Genomic DNA, 21,420 nt, shown 5'->3' on the forward strand with positions numbered 1-21,420 from the left:
TCCTCCACAACTAGACTGAAGAACAAAAGGACAGCAAGTTGTCTGTTCCCCTTCCCCCAATCCCCCAGTGTTGTTCCCATCCCCCAATTCCCCAATAAAAATCTTAAAAAAAAAAAAAGAGTTGGCTTGGGACGCCAACTCTGAGCAGCAGGGCCTCGGTTCGGATCACACATGAAGGCCAGTGACACTGCGCCCTCTGCAGGTGAGATGGTGAACAACAGCTCGACCTGGAGCTGGGCTGTCGTGAGTCGCTGGTGACGGTGTAGGCTGCAGTGGGGCTGGCCGGCAATGGACTTGCACTTTCATGAGCTGCCGTGAGTCATCATGAGCAGCCATCCAATGGCCCACGAGCGACTGCCTCACCCAGGAAGAGCACAATGATAATATCAACATGGGCCAGTGAAGCGACTTCCTCCACAACTAGACAGAAGAACAAAAAGGACGGCAGCTTGACTGTTTTCCTTTCCAGATTCCCCAATAAAGTCTTTAAAAAAGAAAAAAGAAAATTCTTTACTACATGAGACTTTCTCTATGGCAAGTTACCAAGTATACAACAGATTTGCATAACAATCTCTTCTTTTAATGAAGCATGGTATATAAACCTTAGTCTTAAGGCCCATCTGCAATGTCGAAAATAAATATTAAATACATTCAGCATTATAATGAATAAAACCTAAATCTCTTAGAACCCAGTGTTCATCCTGACCCTTCATGTTCTTTCAAATGCATTTTATACTAATTGTTCTAAAAAAACACTTTCTCCTGGATTTATATTTCAATTATTTAAAAATAGGTAAACTTTATTATTGTACATTATCACTTGAATAGACCAAATAAAGTGCCTTCAAGACAATTGGCTTTCAAATTGAAGCATAGTGATTTATTTTTAAAAATAAAGAGAAATCATAGCATTGAAATAAATTAAAATATATGTCTTATTTATAACTACAAAAGCAATTCCATTTTTAATATGTCACATTTAAAGCATGGTTATTTTTAAAATATATTTCAGACTGATATTAGGGGTTTGTTAACAAGAAAAGCCACTGTGTAAAAGCCACTGTGTAATAGCACAGCGATAAAGGACGAAGGGTGAAAAATCAAGCAGAATATCTATTTTACCTTTTTGAACCCATCTAAATGAAAATAATTTACACAAAGACAAATGGGACCTAGGTATAAAATTATCAGGCTCACTTATTACGCAGTAATAATTAGAAGTCATATGAAGAAGATGCACAAATAAGTCCTCAACCAAGCTGGAATCACTTTTGAAACTAGAGCTTTGTATAACAGCAATAATAAAAGCTCTCTTCATTTCTATGGTTGAGACAATGTTTCAGGCTTCCAGTTCAAGATGGCAGACCAAACACACATGTATTGCCCTTCTCCCTCACAGTCCATATTTGTTGAGCACAACAGGCAATTGAAATGAAAGTACATGTAACAAGGTAAATGTGCTAGTGGTCCCTCAGGAAGCCGGAACTTGGAGCAAATTCCCAAACTTAGAAAGCAGGTGAATTACATTAATGAACTAGAGAGAACATTGAAAGTACAGGCCATAACATATTTACTGGTAACAAACGTGTCCTGAGAAGCAGTAGAGAAACTCCAGACTTTTCTTCTTTATCATCTAAAGCAGGAGTCCCATAATTATGTAATTGTATGATTGTTTGATTCATGTCCACTTCCAGGGGGCTGGCTTCATGTCTGTTTTGCTCACTATTGTACCTCTACTGCCTCCCTCAACATCTGGTCACAGCAAGTACTTAGCAAATATCTGTTGAATTAATGATGGTTTAATACCCACATGAAAGAAAATATCATCTTAATCAACTACTGACTTTCAGAGTCTTTGAATAATTCTAGTATAAGGAATACTGAACTAAGAAAACACATAGGAAATACTATATTATGATTTATAATCATTGCTAATATCATATAAGATCATTATGCTAATTAACAAATCTAAGCCATGATTTACTCCTGTAAAATATGGCATTATTCCCTAGCTTTCTGATTCTCTTAAGAACCAGAGTGTACTGCAGACTTACATTGTCCATCCCCTTGAAGGCAGACTCAGTCACATGACACGAGCAGAAGTGAGTGCATCAATTCCAGGCAGAGGCACGGGAAAGCTCTGTGTGCAATCCTCAGCCCCGCCCACCTGTGCTTGTTTCCTGTGGCTGCCGTAAGAAATTACCACACCTGGGGGGCTTACAGTAACCGAAATGTATTCTCTCACAGTTCTGAGGCTAGAAATTTGAAATCAATGTGCCAACAAAGCCACGCTCCCTCAGGAGGCTCAAGGGGAGGGCCCCTCCTTGCCTCTTCCAGCTCTGGTGGCTGCTGGCAATCCCTGGCTTGTAGACACATCACTCCCATCTCTGCCTACATCTTCACATGGTATGCTTGTGTGTGTGTGTGTGTGTGTGAGTGTGCGCGCGCGCGCGCACGCGCGCGCCAAACCTCCCTCTCTTTTCTCTTACAAAGACACCAGTCATTAGATTTAGGGTGCACCCTAATCCAATATGACCTCATTTTAAACTGATTATATCTATAAAGACCCTACTACCGAATAAGGTCACAATCGTAAGAGCCAGGGTTAGGACTTGAATTTAGCTTTTCGGGGGACACAATTTAAGCCACTACATCACCCGCACTGGCAGTCACGAAGCACATGTTGACAAGGAGACTTCACCACCCTGGGTCCCAGAGTGACCACAGTGAGATAGCTCTGTGTCTCCCAGTTGACCCATTTCAGTCACATGTCCACTGAGCAGAATGACAGGTGAATCACCGGCACCAGGTAAGGTCTATCCCTCTAGCTTTTTGATGACCATATTTAATGAATTCAGTTAAATTAAACGTGTCTATACTATATATCATTTGCTTGTGACCTGTCTCTGGACTGCCCTCCACAGGGTATATTCCTGATGATCATCAATTAATTACTGAGTGCCGGCTAATATGCCCATCACTGTGCTATGCCAAGAGGGGTGTGTGGGAAATTAGACACAAGATCCTAATCTCAAGGAGTATGCCATCTTACCCAGTGGGCAACACAAAAATGACTGTATCAGTGTTGGCTGAATTTGTCGAACACCAAATGGTAAGACTTGATAAGTGGCCACCCTAACAGGGCTCTCAGTCTGTTCTAGGCACTGCGCTGACCACTTCACAGGTATTACACTCTTTAAACCCATGGAGGCAGCCACCCATGCAGTAGGTATTTTATATCCATTTTATAGCTGAGGAAACAGAGACTTAGAGAGGTTAAGTAACTTGTCCAGTGGTCACTGAGGATTCCCCCAGGTCAGTCTGATTCACAAACACGGGGTCCTATGGACTTTCTGCACTGCCCCTACAGTTCAGCTGAGCCTTGATGGCCTTCTAGAATATGGCAGTATACACGCTGAGCTGCACAAAGTCGGGTTCTCTTCATGCAGTTATCCTGATCATGTGGCAATATCAACAGTCTGCATTAAGAAACAGAATAGAATAGATGAGCTACTTTTCAATTTCTATTTCATTGTTGGTAGGTTGGCCTTCTTACCTAACATTTTTATGAACTAATCCAAACTCAACCTTCTATCTTTCTCTTTATAAAATGGAACTAACTTTCAGACTTCAATTTTCTAATGTAGCCATGGATGCAAAGATTTGCATCAGGGGCCTTCATTTCTCCTCTCAAGCATTAAAACAATTAAAAGAAACATGATCAAAAGAAACAACATGAAACCAAACCAGCCCTATTTTTAAGTGTTTCCAACCTTGCTTCAAAACAGCCTTATGAGGGTTGTTTTCCAAACAGCCATGTATGAAGCCATCCACTTTTGAAACCTGATTTTCCTATGTAGACATATCCTATTTCTATGCTTGGAGAGACAGGGAATACTCAAGCTGGCATTCAATTGTAGCAAATATGAAATAGACCATTTTTAAAAAAGTTGTAGGAATGTTAAAATCTATGTTGACTGGTTTTTACATTTACCCAGCAGCATTCCCATGCTAGCGTTGGCATGGAAACCGGAAAAGGAAACTTTCCACCAATCTGTCACTTGCTACTGTTTCCACTTATTTTACTGAGTCCAATTTCAATAATTTTGTAGAAGTTAAAAAAAGTTTGATTCTTTTGTTTGTTTGCTTGTTTCAGGACATTTCTCAAACACGAAAACACAGGTTAAAAAGCGTTTAAAAAAATCAAAGATTTGGTTTTTCCAAATATTCAGCTGTTTAACGTTCAGAAAATTGCCTGCTTCCCCCCGCCCTCCACACACACACACATTTAGTCTAAATGCTTTGGCATGGGGGAGCCCCACAGTCTGAAATTAAGTTTGTCCCCACTCTCCTCACTGGATTTATTAAAGAGGCTGAAAGACACATCTGCTTTTCAACAGCTTGTGGTCCGTAAGGGACCAGGGAAAGCCTGAGGTTCTGACGATTTTGGAAGAAAGTTGGGCTTCCAAAAGTTCAGCACAAGCAAGTTTGGTGTGGTCACACCTAGGTATTCTCAAAATCATATTCGTTGAGGAGAAACAAGCTGAGATTCTTGGAACTAAGCTGGGGTCAGAGACGGAGGGCAAATTTGACTCTTCCTCTTATGGGTGGCCTCGAACCCAGGGAGCACAAGTGAATTAATCACAGTAGCGCCGTCTGGCATCTTGTAAGACTGAAGGGTGATTTTCCTGGGCTGGAAAGTAACAGATGAGAGAGCTGTCTACCTAGGCTTCAGGGCCCTCAGGTTGGCACGCAAAGTCAGGCGTTCTCATTCCCCTTTGCAGCATCCAGAACCGCTCTGCCTGAAGCTGGCCCGATGCTAAAGAAGGAATGAAATGCATGTGAGAAAAATCAGAGAGGAGAGTGTCGGGAACAGATGTGAGCATTAAAGGGAAAGCATTTAAAATGAAAGAAATAAATTGGCCTCCCACAGCTGGAAGGACAAACCCCTCAATGTCATCAGGGATGTGGTATTAGGGGTGACTTTGCTCTCCCTTTGTTCTTTTTCCCTGTGTTCCATGATTCCAGTTCATTCGTTTGATGTCTGTCTTTTCAGTTACTGGACCATGAGGACAGACCCGGCGGGAGTACCTGGCGTACAGCGGGAGCTCTGTAAAGACCTGCTGAATAAACCAACGAATTCAGAGGCTCCTGTGTCCCCCTCCCCCCGATGTGTCCACAGCCTGGCACGTAGTAGGCGCTCCGTAAACATCTGTGGAACAAATGAACTGCAAGTTTTGTTGGCGCTGAACACGTGGAGCTTTGGAAACCAGGACACCAAACGATTGTGTCTCAGTCTACAAAGGCGATTCCTGCGCGTGCGAAAGGCAGCGGCGGCGAGTCTCGCCCAGAGAATGGCGGGGAGCGGGGAGCCGCGCGGGGGGCGCTGCCTGCGTGGCGCCCGAGGCGGGGGCGCGGGGCGCAGAGCGGCGGCACGTGTCGTCTCGGAAGCCGGCGGGCCCCGGTGGGCGCGCGCGTGCGAGTGGGGCGTGGGGCGTGGGGGTGTGCCCGCGCAGTGCCCCCCGCGCGGGCTGACGGGCAGGCGCGGGCATGAGTCACGGCCGTGCTCGCCTTTATAACCGCCGGGAGGCTCACGGTAGCCGCCCGCCAGCCCGCTGCTCGGCGCTCCAGCGAGCGCTCCGGCCCCGCGCCCCCAACGGCCCCCAACTGCCGCCAGTCCCGAGGGCGCCATGAGGAGCCCGCGCAGCGCCCCGCTGCTGCTCCTGCTCCTGCTGCCGCTGCTGCTGCTCACGCCTCCCGCCGGGGACGCCGCCGTCATCACCGGGGTAAGCGGCCCGGGCGCACCTGTCTGCCCCAGGCGCGCCCGCGATGCGCCCAGCAGCGGGGAAGGGGAGGTGAGGGACACGGGGAGGGTCGCTCCGAGCGGGGCCATCTGTTTCAGTCGCCCCTTGGCGCACTTAGAAAAGTGCCCTGCTCCAAAAGCAGCAGACGGCGCGGGACATTGGGCGCGCCCTGGAAGAAAAAGCGACCAAAGCGTCCCCCCATGACCTTTTATCACCACCTTTTACCCGCTTCTTTCTCCCTTATCCCCACAACCTCTCTTCTTGTTTGGTCTGTTTTTCTATTCAGCTGAAAGAAGTTTTCTTTTGAAGTCCTCTCAAGCACTTTTTCAAGACGTTCCAGCTTGGAACCTTAAAATCTGAGGGCCCCTTCCTGACATGCGAAGAGGCAAGGCGAATCCCCCAATCCTGAAGCGGAGGAGTTTGCCCCCCGCGCATCCTCCGCAGAAACCCTTTGAAATAACTTGGTCCGAGGCCATGTGTGCGCTTTGAAAAGCAATGTGTGCGCTTCCTTCTGGGTTCCAGGGCTTTTTTATTTTATTTAATTTTTTTCCAGCGTCTTGAGTTTAAGTTTTCCGTTTCCAATTCCTGATAAAAGCACCTCCAGTGCTTCGGCATAACTACGGAGTAGGTGGCCATGTCAATGTTTCCACTTCGAGAAGACATCTTCATCATTTTTGGAAGTAGGAACTAGTTCAGTTTTCTCCTACTCCCACCAACAGTTTTCTTTGTGTGGATCCGAAGGATGAATTTACAGCACAAAATTTAAGTCTGGTCTATTTTACATCAACAGTGCAAAACCGCTCTAATGTCCTGACTGGTCAACTGCTTTACTCTTTTTCCAAGTCTGAAATGATTTTACCCCTCCATTAAATCACTTCAAATATCTAAGTGCACTTTATAGGATTTAAATAAAACTTCTATTTTGAATGTTACATAGACAATGAAATAACATTTACATCTAAGGGAGATATCATTGTCTTAAAAAAATAAGCTCTATTGTCTCCATGTCAATTAATAGCCTTAGGTCACATTGTAAGCTCTGTGCTGTAACAGTATTTGGTTCTATCCAAGAGACACTTAATTATAAGTGTTGTGATATTTATTAGAATAGTTTATAGAGTTGTGTTTTGTTTTTTGTTTTTTTTACAAAATGTATTTGAGTAGTTTTATCAGTAGCCAGAGCTGGTGCGGTTGAAAAAAAGTTTTCACATTTTTTCTAATACATGAGGATTGAAACATGCTTGTTTTTTTCCTCTCTTCCCCTGCTGACTCATTTTAAATGTCTCCTAATCCGCTGAGCCCAAAATTCTTTTGCAATATAAGTATCTTTTTGTTCCATTCACAGGACAACACAGTTTGAATAGATCTGCAATGGGTTAAGGATGAAAGGCATTAGGAAACAGCTGTCTAATTAAAAATATATGAACCTATGCACTTCTTTGTAAATATTTCCAAGACCTGAAGCTTCTTGTTACAGAATGAAACTTTTATCACATTTGATGTTTATCTATTAGAGAGATTTAGACTGGGCTTGTTATATAGTTGTGTGTGCTGTTTTGTTGTCATTTTAACTCACTGTTAGAAAAAGAGAATTTTTCTTAAATTCTCTAAAGCAACATGGCAATAAAGAAATGTAGTTATGTCTCCATGACAGGAACCATCTGGAGTTAAATAAAAAACTAACTTATCTAGATATACTGTCTATAGGATGTTAAACATCCAAGTGATTGATTGAATTTTAAAAGTTTTGGCTGGATTTTGATTGTCTTATAAAAAGAGCTGGTGGAGCTTCAGAATTTGATGTCTTGAGCATCTGTTGAAATAAAATACTGCCTGAAACTGCCACCTTAAACATTTAATTTTTTGGTAATATATGTTATCATTTAAAAAATGATTTATATGTTCATATCGATTTGTTAAAACTGTATTGGAAAAGATGTATGGAACGCAGTGGCCATGGATTCGTGATTTCTGGCATACAGATACAAGTGGGAAATGCAAATGTTTAGACATTTTCCTATTAATGTCCAAACACTGCAAGGTGAAAACTGTCTTCTGTCCAGATACTTGTTTTAAATAGACTGGGGGGGGGGATCTAGTGGGGGAAGTAAATCAACTCCAAAGCAAGATAGTTGGTCATTTTTAATGAAAAATAATGAATAAGAGTGTGCCCATATATTTGTTTTAAGAAGTTATGGCTACCCCCAAAACTAAGAACTTTGAAGGAGTGCCTTAGTTGTTTCCAATAAATATACATTTAAGCTTGTGCCTAAATTATAGACTTTTTAGTTTGTTACACATATAGCACAGGATGTTTTTATCTTATCGTTAGCCAAACAGATTACTGCATACCATTCAAACAAATCACCCTATTTTTTGTTGATTCTAGGAAAGAACAATAGCTCTTTAGATCTATTTTCATGCAAATAAATTTAGACTTTATTATTTATTTCTGTTTACTAAAGTATGGAAATTCGTCCATAGTTGGTTCTTTAATTATTATATCTATTTACAATTTTTATATTAGGCTCAGGTGTTGATAATTGCATTTCCTGATCTGATGGATCTGATAGAGTAGTTCAGCTGAGTTTGTAATGTACACATAATGTATATCCTAAGCCAGTAATGATCTTTTTGCAGGTTACTCACTGGAAAAAAAAAATTAAGGCAAAGTTTTGCTCTGTCCATTCTCAACCTATGAGATTTCTTTCTTTAAAGAGGAAATGGTGAAAATCAAGTCAGTGATGTGAGAAACATCAAGTCTCATAAACCAAAATGCAAATATTTGAAAGGGAAAACAAGCGCTTCTAAAATTTACATCAGTGCCTTTATGGGTCTGAAGCTTTTCATGCCAGACATGGAGACCATTTAAATCCCTTTTTAAAATTGGACCCAATATATTCTGCAGTTAATAGTCATAAAATCTTGTGACTTAATTTATGGGGTTCCTAATGGCCATGTAAGAATAATATAGACTCATTCTTCAAATTCAAAGCCAATTCAGCTACAAAACATTAGAAAAAGAGAGCTGATTTTTAAAAATCTTGTGTTTACTTAAGATTTCGTAACTTGTGGGCCGTTTTTTTAGGCTATTTTTTTAAAACTAGGAAAATCTGTTCTGATTAGTTTTTATGGTAAACATGTACAAGCAAAATGGAGATTACAGTTTTTTATATGTGTGATTAATATCGTAGTAGTTGGATATTTAGAGCACATTTTTTTATTGCTAATTTTAGATTTCCTTAGCCTGAGTCTTCCCAGCTATCTGTATTTCTCTGTTTATTTCATTTCAGGCTTGCGAAAAGGACCCCCAATGTGGTGGAGGCATGTGCTGTGCTGTCAGTATTTGGGTTAAGAGCATAAGGATTTGCACACCGATGGGCAAAGTGGGAGAGAGCTGCCATCCACTGACTCGTAAAGTTAGTATGTGTACTTCTGTTCATGTTGGTCCTCTTCTGCTGCGATACCCTAACTCTGAGCAAGGCCTGTATGACGTGAAGCCCAGGGTAATGTGCTTGACAGTGGAAGTTAGATACGATGACAATGGAAAATTACCTCCTCTTTCCTATCCTGTCCCATTTTAGAGAATTGTGTCCTCTAATATCCTCATTCTAGAGATCATTTTTACATCATTGCTTTCATGGCATTAGGGACATTTCACAAAAATAGTTTCAAACACATGAATTTGCTTAGAATTATTTTGGAATATATGTATTATACTATTGTGTGCTTCTTTGCAGAAATCAGAGTATGGAGGTTCTTTAAAAGACTTAATATCAGACCTACTCATAAGGCAGAAGTAAAGTTGCATTTTGCTTAGTTTTTCAAAGACCATTAATAATACATACAGTAATTGACTCTATTTACAAGATAGATTATTCACAGTCCTAGAGGTTAATGATAGTTAATTTTCAAATGTATTTTATTATCTAGTTCAATATCATAGTGACTTAAACAACACTGTTGGGAAGTTGACAGTAAGTGGTACGACCATATGACGGCAGAGTGGGACAGGGCTCTAGAGGCTGTGCTTCACTCTCCTGTCTGCAGGGGCCATGCAGGTTGCCATCACCTCAGGAAGCGGTGGATGGGAGGCAGGAAGCGGCAGAAAATCGTGGGGAGCCTGGAGAGTCCTTGCCCTTCAGATTTAAAACTTCTGGAACACAGTATGCTCTCAGCAAAATCCCCCCGGGATGCAAGGTTGCAATGCCTTGCTCTCCTAGCCCCACGTCCTCATGTTACCCAGCAGTAAAGTGAAGTCGCGAGGAACTGAAGGACATGCCCCCGCCAGGTGGCTGGTTGCAGGCCCAGCTCAGTCTCTGCAGTGTTCTCTCTACACGTTATCAAAGCAAACTGAATTCCTCCTTCTTTTTTTTTCACATGTGGTATAGAGTTTAAAACTATAGTAGAATCAGACACCTTTTGTGTACTCCACAGTCACAGATAACAGTTAATATTTTGACTTTCTCGGAATAAGCATGATGAAACAAATTGGCTTAGGTTTAGCTCTGTGAGTTGTATGAAATAGGGACTCTGGTTGTTTGGACCTATCTGAAGAGTGAATTTGGCTTTCCTGTGGTTTCCTTGAAGAAATACTTCCTGTTACGTTTAGACCATTCCTCCCTGTGGTTTTATTGCTCGACACTACTGTCATTTTCTTACATGATATGTACCTTTTATTCTTGGCCATTTTAGAACAGGAAGGATTTTAAACCGTTAGTTGTCCATCTCAATGCCAAGCTCCCCACGGGGAGGTGAAACTGGCTCAGCCTTTTTAGCATTGATCTCAGTATTTTCATCACCCTTAACGAATGTGAGTCATCTTTTGTACATTGGAGGCGCTGTCACTGAAAAGCTTACTCTTAACTTATCCTTCTTTAATAGTTATGTTGTTTTTGTACAGTATTAGCATAAGCGCACACATCCTAGGTTAAAATCATATAGCCTGTTTTGCTAAAACAAGTGAAGAGCAAGTAGTAGCTGCCACTTGCTGAGTGCTGCCATGTGCCAGACATTCTATACTAAATGTTGTGTATATGTTTCTTATTTAACTCACAACAATCCATGAAGTAGGTTGTTTTTGTCATGTTTTCCACACAGCAACAGTAAGCCTCCGAGGGTTTCAGGAACTGCTTGAGGTGACAAGGTGAGAGGTAAGAAGGCAGACACTAGACGTCGCTTCTTTCTGGTGCTCCGCTGTCTGTGTGGTCTTAACCACTATACCCTCCTTCCTCCACGAACGCTGGCGTTCTGTTTAATTTGAACATTTTTGGTCCAGTTAACCCAAACTGGTTTGTGTGGGTAAAATTTCACTAGAATGAGGGTTAACAGTCCAGAGTGGGAATTTGTCTCGTCCTATAGTTATGATGAGTTTTCCAAATCTGAGATGTTTTAAGAAGAGAACAGAATTGTTTCCCGGTTCCTATATAGCTTCCTATATAGGTTTTGCGCAAGGTCAATTCTGAAAGTAAACAAAATCATTCTTTTCCCATAAACAGATACATCTCTTTGCTTTCATTTTTATCACAGTTTTTTTATTAGTTTCAAGTGTACAAAACAACAATGATTAGACATTTTACATACCTCACAAAGTGATAACCCCAACAAATCTACTACCGCTCTGACACAGTACATAGCTGTCACAATACCATTGACTAGATTCCCTATGCTGTACTTTACATTCTGTGACTATATATATATATATATATATATATACACACACATTTGTATTTATATATTTATATTTATATATTTTTATATATTTATGGCTGACATTCAGTATTATTTTATATTAGTTTCAGGTGTACAGCGCAGTGGTTAGGCATTTATATAATTTATGAAGTGATCCCCCTGATAAGCCTAGTACCGATCTGACATCATACATAGTTTTTACGTTATCAACTATATTCCCCATACCGTATTTCACATTCTCATGACTATTTTGTAACTACCAATTTGTACTTCTTAATCCCTTCACCTTTCTCACCCATCCTCCCAACCCCCCTCCCATGTGGTAACCATCAGTTTGTTGTCTATCTATGAGTCTGTTTCTATTTTGTTTGTTCATTTATTCTGTTCTTTAGATTCCACTTTATCATAGTTTTAATAATGAAGTCTCTAATAACAGGTTATGGTTTTCATAGTAGAATTAAGTGACAAAAGAACTGAAGTACTTAAAAAATAAGATTTTATATCAGATCTAGCTTTCCCCCATTCAGATGCCTACTTGAAATGTGTTTCTAGAATTCACTGTTATAATTTTTCATGTTACTTGTTTTTCTCTCTTGAAAATACATTTCCATAAATCATTTCAATGACCTATATTTAGTCTCAGAGTTATTACTTGTTCCGGATGAAATTAACCTATTCTGGTAAAAATCAAGTTTCTTCCAGAATATTTCTCAACTATATTTCAAAACAACTCAAGAAAAAATTTTTTATAAATGTATCCTGGTGAAATTCTACTCTGAATTTTAATGGCTCATTAGTACATGGTAAAAATGTAGATACTATATAGAAAACTCTATTTTAATGTGATATGTTCATTACTTCCCCCACCCCACCCTTTTTTTGTTTAAGAAAAAATGGATTAGCTGGTTGTGGTCACAGGGATTGGTGTTTTTAAAACACAATGTGAGTAGGTGAAGACTATACCTGTTTAAATTTTAAACTTTCCATTCTGGTTTGCCTTAGTCATTAGCCACAAAAGTCTGTTTATTTTGATAAAGTGAACAATAATTGGTGAATGAAATTAAGAACTGTAGGTAGAACTGATAGCCACTGAGTTCAGTTTACTAGTTTATTTCACGTGCATCAGTTAACTTGTAGAGTTTGCAGTCGCTGACTGCTAGGCTATACTTTTATAATTGTATAGTTTCTAACTTTACATTTGATAATTCAAAAATAGAGTAAAATATAAATCTATCTAAAGAGACCATGTTTTTTCACATTTTTAGGCAAATAATAGTTTTAAAATGTCCTCATTTTGAACAATGAATTTTTCAACAATTAAGAATAAGTTACTAAATCATGTGTCTACAAGAAATTCTCTGCTGTTTTTAAAAGACCCCTAATTTAATTTCCACTAATACCTATACTTTTCAGAGTTTACAAAGATCAGCCATTTGCATCCCATTTTGCTTACCTGTTGGCTTTGAACGTTTATAATTGTGTGATTAATACTTTTATTTTTAATTGCTTATTATTTTATGAATTTTTCAACTTACTGTATTTTGCCATGTATAATGTGCACTTTTTTGCGAAAATTTGTGAGGGGAAAATAAGAATGCATATTATATATGGGTAGTACTAGTTCCGTATCTATATAAATGTTTTTAATTATTTTATTTATGCTTATGAGTTAAAGGTGTAACTCTAGAAATCAATAACAATATTTGTGTGAAAAATAATACCCTGGAATACAATAATCAGTTTTGTTGACTTTACAATGAACTTGCATCGACGAAGAGTTCCTGGCCTTCTATGATGTATAAATATCATAAATTTGTTTCTGGTACATAAAATCCCTTGTACCTTGTATCTGTTCTTATGTTTTGTAATTATTTGTTACATAAAATTTCTTGTACCATAATATATTTAAAAATAAATGCTAAAATTTCTTTATAATACAAAAAACAAGTACCTAAATATAAACAAATAAAAATTGGAATTCAAAAAATTATAACAAAAGATTTTTTCCCCCTGAAAGTTTGGGCCAAAAATGTGGATGCACATTATGCATGGCAAAATATGGTAATTGTGTTTTTTCCTCGAAAAAAAATTAATCTTATTTTTTTATTTTTCTCCACTTTTTATGTCAACATTTTTAGCACCAGTTTGTTTTGTTTTGTTTTGGCTTTAAGGTGTACTTAAAACTTGACCAATACGTTTGTTTTCCTTTTCTGAAGAAAAAAAAAATCACATTAAAGCTTGGGTCTTTTGTTTATGTAAAAAGAAAATGGAAGATTTAAAAAAGTATTACCTGTTTTTATTTTAGAATTGACCTATGATGAAACACTGTAAGCATAATTACAATTTCAGAATGGAGTACAAAAATTTTGAAAATACCAACTAAAATATAACTTAACTACAAAATGTAGTAAAAGATGGGTGGAAGGAAGCACACTATGCTAATTGCCTATCTTTCCTATCACAGATGTCAAGAACCACTGTCTGTTTTTGATCTCTAGGGGCAGCATCGTAGCTGTGATTGCAGGTTCATTGGCAGAGAGACTCTCAAGACGTAAATATGTCTTAGTGTGATACAGGGCTTCTCGACCTGGACACTGTTGACATGTTGGGTCAGAGACTTCTTTCCTGTGGGGGCTGTCCTGTGCATTGTGGGATGTTTAGCAGCACCCCTCGCCTCCACTGGCTACCTAGTTGTGGCAACCCAGATGTCTTCAGACTATGACAGATGTCCTCCGGCAGCTTTGGGGGCGAGTTTGGAGGGTGGGGTTGGGTAACAGGATTCACCCTGGTTGAGTACCGTTGGTCTAACAGTACATTAACCTAGCCTACAGGACACAGTATAAGACAGCATCCTTACCTCACTGGGAGCTCAGCAGCTACCCAGGCACACAGCTTCTTTTGCCCTCTCAACCACACGGGGTGCTTGTGCCTGCCAAAGATGAGAACCAAGGTATGTGGGGATCCCTGGATGCACAGAAGCTACCATTTTTTGCAAATCATTTATGCCCCCCCTAGTCCAGAGACCAAGGCCTGTATACCGACAGCTCCCCTAATCCAAGTGCAGTTGCACACAAGCGATGAGGCCAACCCACCATCCCGTGCTCCTTCACTTTTCCGAAGGCACAGTGCAGCAAAGGCTCAAGCAGTGTCAGGGTGGCACCGTCATCCCAGGCGCCACGTGAGCCCTCTCCTCACAAACAGAAGAAAAATAAATCATTTCATTATTTAGGGCTATATGAATGTATATGTATTCCAAAAACATTTGAAGAAACAATTGAAAACTTTACCAAATTAAGATACATAGCATTTTCATAATGATTCAAACCAGAAGCTGTGGGAGGGTGGGACTTTTAGTTTATTATGCACTATTTTACCATTTGATTTTTTTAAACTATGTACCTCTATTGAAAAAAATTGTAACAAAACTGATTTTATTATAGATAAAATTATAATAGGACCAGTTTTTTTAATGTCACATGAGGCTTTTGTTCATGTATCCCATTATATTACCTTCTTTAACATAATTGACTCTGTTTTAAGAGGAATCACGAACAATACTTTCGTTTTGTATCAGTGCTATTTCCTCTTTTAAAAAGTGCTGCAAATGCATAAGAAACAGTCCTTCTCCTAAGTGCTGGATGCTCTGCCTTGTTAACTTCTAGAATTTGCTGTCTGGAATTCTAGGCTAATAGAGACAGTGGACTGAGCATGTAGCTGCGTCTAAAGTAAACCATTAAGTCAGGACTAATGACTGTGCATCTTCTGTAAGCATGAGCTCATGCATTGGTGACTGTCACACACCTGTTAGGCTTGTCACACAACGCATGTAGCTCTAGAAGTGAATGGGTCAGCCAAGAAATTAGCAAGTATGTCCCGAGCATGTCATCTTAGGAATCGTGGTCTTTGTCACCAGGAGCTCTCAGACGAAAGGGGAGGAGGGAAGCTGCTTCTGGCTGATACAGTTAATGAGGGCGTGAGGGAGGTGGGGAGAGACACATACTGGACTCTGGAAAAGGCAGCTGGATTTCATTAGAATAAGGAAAGGGCATCCGGTTAACGAGAGGCCTGCCCTATAGCCTAGTCATTGTGTGGAGGTCAGCTGGGGCAGAGCCAGGTTGAGGCTTACACAGTCTTAGTGCCCTCAGTAAGAGAAAGAATAATATAGAGATATTTTTAGAGTTTCACAAAAGCATATGGCCTATGAAAACATCGCTGAGGTGCCTTCCAGTCCCTGGAGGGGCCCGTGGGAGCAAGGGCCTCCAGCTTCCCTTGCTTCACACTAAATCCATCTCCGGTTCAATGGCGTGAGTCATGCTGGGCCTCCTCCATGCCGGGAGGTGGTGTGCAGAGTGAGGGAAGGCCACAGGACCTGAGATGGTTGTCCCTTCACCTTCAGGGAGGTTGCAGCCTGTGGTCGGGGCAGGGGTGAGGGAAGGAGACAGGCATTTAACAAATATTTTCTTGAGTGTCTCCTATGTACCACACTAAGTGCTTGCTTTGTGCTCATAAATAAAACAGACCTCTTCTTCAAAGAGCCTGGAGTCTGGGCGTGGTGGTATTGGAGAAGAGAGCAAAATTTGGAAGAAAGTGGGACTGGGTTTGACTATGACACTTTCCCTTTCTAATTGGGTGTGACCTCAGTCAGGGACATTACTTCATCTTAAGAGGAAGCCACTTGACTTGAGCCAAAATGAGGAGAAAACCTGGCACGTGGGTGTAATGTGACGTTCATACACGATGCATTAGGAGGCCTGGCCCATGGCAGGCCACCAGTGTTATTTTTCTTTTCCGTCGTCTACTTTTGATGCTGTCAGCCCATGTGACAGGCCAAAGAGTTACCACACCGTCTCAATGCACAGGACCATCAGGACCAGTAGGGCACTTATTAGTAGCTGGAACTATATTACTGGATATGTATCTTTCATAATTAAACGTTAAGCTCTGTGATGTGCAGGGCCCTCCTTAGTTTTGTTCAGCGCTGTATTCGCAGGGCCTAAAATAGAGATATGTTAGGGACACTCAGTATCTGTTGAATGAATGAATAAAAGAAACATGCTTGGTATTTTCCATGCATAACAGTGACATGCTTACTATAGGTTTAGCTCCCATATTCCATGCTCCTTTTCCTTGGAGATTGCTGCCTCTGTTTGTTTTTCTCAACCTCAGCCCTACTGACATTTTGGACCAGATAATTCTTTGCTGGGAGGGCTGTCCTGTGCATTGCAGGATGTTTAGCAAGAGCCTTGGCGTCTACCCACAGATGTCAACAGTACTGCCTTCTCAGTTGTGACTCTGGACATTGCCAGATGTCCCCTGGGGGAGTGGGAGAAGCATCACCCCCAGCTGAGAACCAGTAGGGCCCATTCTGTATTTTTACGCTTGGCAAAAAGAAAGCTCTCGAGGCCTCAGAACAGATAATAGGTTCATGAGTTATAACTTCTCACACTATCCACTTGTAATTGTCCAGTCCCTCCCAGCCGCACCCACCTTCTCTGACATAGTCTCAGTGACAACAAATGAGACAGCCATCCATGTATGTTTTGGCACACACAGTGACAGAACCATTCTGAGCATGAGCCTGCATGGTGCCGATGGCCATGGTACCCGTGTGTGGACACGGCTGTTAGAGCCTTGAAGGCACCACCCTTTCAGTGGGGTGGCTCTGCCTGTTGGCCCCACACATACCCTGCCTTCCCACTGCATCCCTTTCTTCCCTTTGTATTTATTGATCTCAGTCATCTCCCTGGCCCCTCCAGAACCATTTTGGAAATGGAAGGCAGGAAAGGAAAAAGGAAGAGAAGAAAAAGGAAAAAAGAGGTAAGAAGAATATGAGCATGGTACCACTCAAAGTTAACACCCAGAATAATTAGCCTCAACCATTGATGGACTGTCATGGAGTTGGGTGTGCTCTATCAGTTCAACCCAAAAATAAGGTTAGAAATGGCTCTGCCACTGTCGGCAGACAGACTTTCTTTCTTTCCTTTTTTATGTATGAAGTAATTCTTGTATTTAGGCAGCATCTGGAAGATGCATCCTCAGGTTTTTCACAAGGACAGATCATTGGTGTGGGCTGGCCTCTTGGTGGAATAGAATAAGAAACACACTAGAATGACAACAAATAACGCATTTGAGTTGGGAAACTGGAAGGATGCATTTTCCTGCCATGTGTAAACTGTAGAACAATCCCTGAGGCATGAGTGTCCTAGCTTGCCTCTCTCACATTACCCAGATGTGAGTAATTTGCCATCCCAATCCACTGACTCTCACTGCCTCTAGGCCTGGTGTTCAACTTTGTCCACGTAACTGGCAGAGCGGGCGGATTCTCAAGAGGGCACCATTCCCAGGAGAGGAAGGGTGCTTTTTGCTCTTCACCTCTGGAAAGCGTCCATATCTGGAGTGTGCTCCCCTTACCCCTGGCACAGAGAACCACTGCCTGCTGCTGGTGACCATCCCCACACGGCTTCCCTGGTGGCATGGGAAGGCTCTTAGAAGTATCAGTCGAATGCCTTTCAGAATGAAGCTGGCCTTTCACTGCTGACTCTCCCTAGGCTGGGGTTTGGTTTGTTCCATCTCAGCAAATCCAGCTTGCCTCCTTCACTAATTTTCCTCCCTCGGAATTTTGATCCCTCTGACATCTGTGTGCAAATGGGTGAATTGATATATTGCTCATTGTCAGTGAATTTATCTTTGCTTATTATGTCTATATAATATCTATATAATGTGGGCACGCCCATAGTGTTTTCCTCTTCTTAACTCTTTCATTGCGTTAATTGATTTCAAGGTGTTTTTTTTCAAAATGTGTCAGAAATCCACAACAACCAAAAGTTGATATTTTGACTATTTTATGCATTTAATAATAATTTGAGCTGCTTTGTATATAAATGACATTATCTTTATGTATAAAAATTTCAGATATATTCATTCGGATATATCCAACCATCACAGCAAAAGGGTTTAAGGAGCTTCAGTAGCAGGACACCATAAAAAAATTAAGTTAAAATGGGAAAAAATGAAAGGCAGTATAGCTTGATGGTAAAAGCTTAGTCTTTCTGGTCCAACTGCCAGCCAAGCTTGATATTCTGGATATGTGACTTTGCTCAAGTTACGAATCTCTCTGCCTCAGTTTCTCATCTGCAAAATGGATATAATTCAAGTATTTGCATTTTAAGAGTGGTTTTAAGGATGGAAAAGGATAATACATAAAAGTGCTGAGCATATCTCCTGATGAATAGTTAACACTCAAATGCTAGCCATTCACAGATTTCCCCAAAAATAGTTTTGTTTTTGTTCTTTACATTTCCTGCTCTGAGTCGGTTTTCTTTTGTATTTTAGGTTCCCTTCCTGGGGCGGAGGATGCATCACACGTGTCCATGTATGCCGGGCCTGGCCTGTTTACGGGCTTCATTCAACCGATTTGTTTGTTTAACCCGAAAGTAATCACTTTAGAGTAGAAACTTTAAATGTGAACAGCCACATGATACCTGTTAAGTCTATTTACTTGTGATTGTGCCAAACAAATAATATGCCAGAGAAAAATGCTATTGCTTTCTCAGCTTTCTAAGTAACATTTCTATCTTTGATTTTTAAATGACCTCTTTTATTTGAAAGAGGATTTTCATGTAGGATAGAAGCGTAACGTCACGTGCAAGGCATTATGGAACCGGTTCTCATTTCCTTGTTTGTGTTTTGATTTGGTTTGGTTTTCTTTATGCCAATAACTCATCCATTTTCACAAAAATTAGGAGAATAAGAATTTAATATTTTGTTACAGAAACTTTATTTCTTAAACCATCCACCTCCCATCCCTGCTCCACTGCACACATAATCTTATTCACCCTTTGGTCTCTTGTGTCTCATCAAAGAATTTTAAGGACCTCATTTTATTCTTTGCCATTTTTCTCCCTGCCCCTCTGGCATTTTAAAGGGGGTGGGGGGAGGGGTCGTTCAATTCCTTTAGGTTGCTGACAGAATCACTGATGAGAATCCAGCGTTTTGCCTGATACTTAAACAGTGTAAAGAGTGTGTAGTTGAACTGGACACTCCAAACTTCTCTTATAAGGAACAGAGGTTGGAGGGCTGCTAAACTTTCATTTAATCTGTCTGTGCAAGTGGACTTCAGGTTTGCTGTTTGGTGTGAGGACAGAAGGAATGGAAAGTCAATTTAGTCCAGATTTGTAGATTTGGGTTTTATTTTACAAAAAGACTTTCCAATACAATATTACATTTGTTTCCCTTTTTATACAGTTAATTTTTGTAAAAAAAAGATTCATAGTTAGAGATGTTCCAGAAAATGTCACTTGAAGAGGAAGTATTGATTTTAATCTGGCATAGCACATTTTTAAATCGGTATTGTTGTAATTTAAACTTTATTTGTAACCAAAAGATCTATTGTAATGGATTGCTTGGCATCCTGCCATTTGTACCTGTATCAATATTGCTGTGTAAAATTCTGTATCAGAATAATTACAGTATTGTATATCATTTGATTTATTTTAATATATCCTTATTTTTGTCACAGTTGTCTTCAATTTTTATTACAAGCAGAGTTTTATATAGCCCAATCCTAAAATGGGTAAAGACTCTTCAGTTAGTAAAATAGCACTGACAGTATGTGCATTTTCATTTTACACATGGGAAAGTTCTGTTTGCATGAATTTTAAGGTAGTACAAAAAAAACAGTGTGTAAATCGATGAGGTATTGGAGTATGAAGGAAAATGATGACATGCAAAACTGGCTGGAATCAGGAATGGACTCGTGGGACCTCACTGTGCTGGGTCAGCAAACAGTAATGGTGTGTCCATCGTGGGTGGGTACACAGGGTGCCAGGTGCCCACTGCACATGTGGTGACACCAGTGGAGCCTGGCCTTGAAAACCCACCAAGTGTTGTAAATGGATTCAATGTCGCAAATAAACAATTTATGAAATGTGTTTAACTGACTAAACTTAACCATGCCAACCTACTACTCATTTAAAAAAAAAAGTTCATTTTGTAGTTATTTACTCATTCAGGGCTTTCAATTGAACATTGTGTATAACTTTACCCTGGGGTTAACATGTCCCATAAATGTATGGGATTTTGCTGTGTTAATTACTATACTTGGTTATAGAAGTACGCATATTTTTGGTTCAGTTTAGTCTGTGTTGAAGAAACATTCCATAGTGAGTTTGTTGGAAAAAAGAATAGACTTCAGGAAGTGGAATTGTCAGTAGAGAAACAGGCACTTCAGCAATTTTGCTAAATGTTGTTTTCACATAATGCTTGATACATCCTTTTCAATAAGCAGTGAAAACTTAATTGAGTCAATCATCCATTTTTACCCATGTTAGAAAACATATAACCAACTTTTTAGAAAATTTATTTTATATATACCAACTCATTTTTTAAAAAAATCACTACCTAAAGTGGTAGACTATATGTATATAACCAAGAGAATGAGGTGAAGTTTGTGTAGAAAATTTACAACTGTACCTACTGACTCACTACCATCTAAAGAAAAACAGAGCTTTGGTTTTCATTACCTTTCCTCTTGGTTATTATTTTTATTGAGGAATAATACTCCCTTTTTTTAGTGGACAGTTCTGTTTGGTTACTATTTTTTAACTTGTTGCCAAAGTTAGCACCTTTCAAATGATTCCAAATAAACTTGTAATCGTACTTCATGGAGGTTCTTTAAAATAATTCTGTGCAGAGCATACAAAGTCGTGCACTCCAAAGCCTGCAGGGGCTATTTTCTTCCAGGCCCCAGGATGTCCTCTCACGGAAGGCTGGATTTCCTGGGCCAGAATTTCTACAAGGTAAGGCACAGTGAAAATTTACACAAGGGAAACTAAGGCAACAACGTACTTTGGTGTAAATGTTGTGAATGAATGGAATCCACTCTAAGGTAGAAATGGATCTTAAGCCAGAAGCTACTGACCAATGG

General features: G+C 40.2%; 1 protein-coding gene across 1 annotated transcript; it reads left to right on the forward strand.

The window, feature by feature from the left end:
• The first annotated feature begins 5,590 nt into the window (after positions 1 to 5,590).
• PROK2 (prokineticin 2) lies at positions 5,591 to 20,404 on the forward strand. Its single transcript, XM_019651315.1, has 3 exons — positions 5,591 to 5,786; positions 9,098 to 9,223; positions 18,828 to 20,404. The coding sequence occupies exons 1-3, from the start codon at positions 5,691 to 5,693 to the stop codon at positions 18,930 to 18,932; spliced, it is 327 nt and encodes a 108-aa protein (XP_019506860.1). The 5' UTR covers positions 5,591 to 5,690; the 3' UTR covers positions 18,933 to 20,404.
• The last annotated feature ends 1,016 nt before the right edge of the window (positions 20,405 to 21,420 follow it).

This window comes from Hipposideros armiger, unplaced genomic scaffold (assembly GCF_001890085.2).
Source record: "Hipposideros armiger isolate ML-2016 unplaced genomic scaffold, ASM189008v1 scaffold_158, whole genome shotgun sequence".
NCBI lineage: Eukaryota > Metazoa > Chordata > Mammalia > Chiroptera > Hipposideridae > Hipposideros > Hipposideros armiger.

Bases quoted from the DNA above. Each gene is read 5' to 3' on its own strand.
- PROK2 (XM_019651315.1), top strand. From the start codon at position 5,691: ATGAGGAGCCCGCGCAGCGCCCCGCTGCTGCTCCTGCTCCTGCTGCCG. The intron at 5,787-9,097 runs GTAAGCGGCCCG...ATTTCATTTCAG, and splicing joins ACGCCGCCGTCATCACCGGG to GCTTGCGAAAAGGACCCCCA. The intron at 9,224-18,827 runs GTTAGTATGTGT...TTTGTATTTTAG, and splicing joins GCCATCCACTGACTCGTAAA to GTTCCCTTCCTGGGGCGGAG.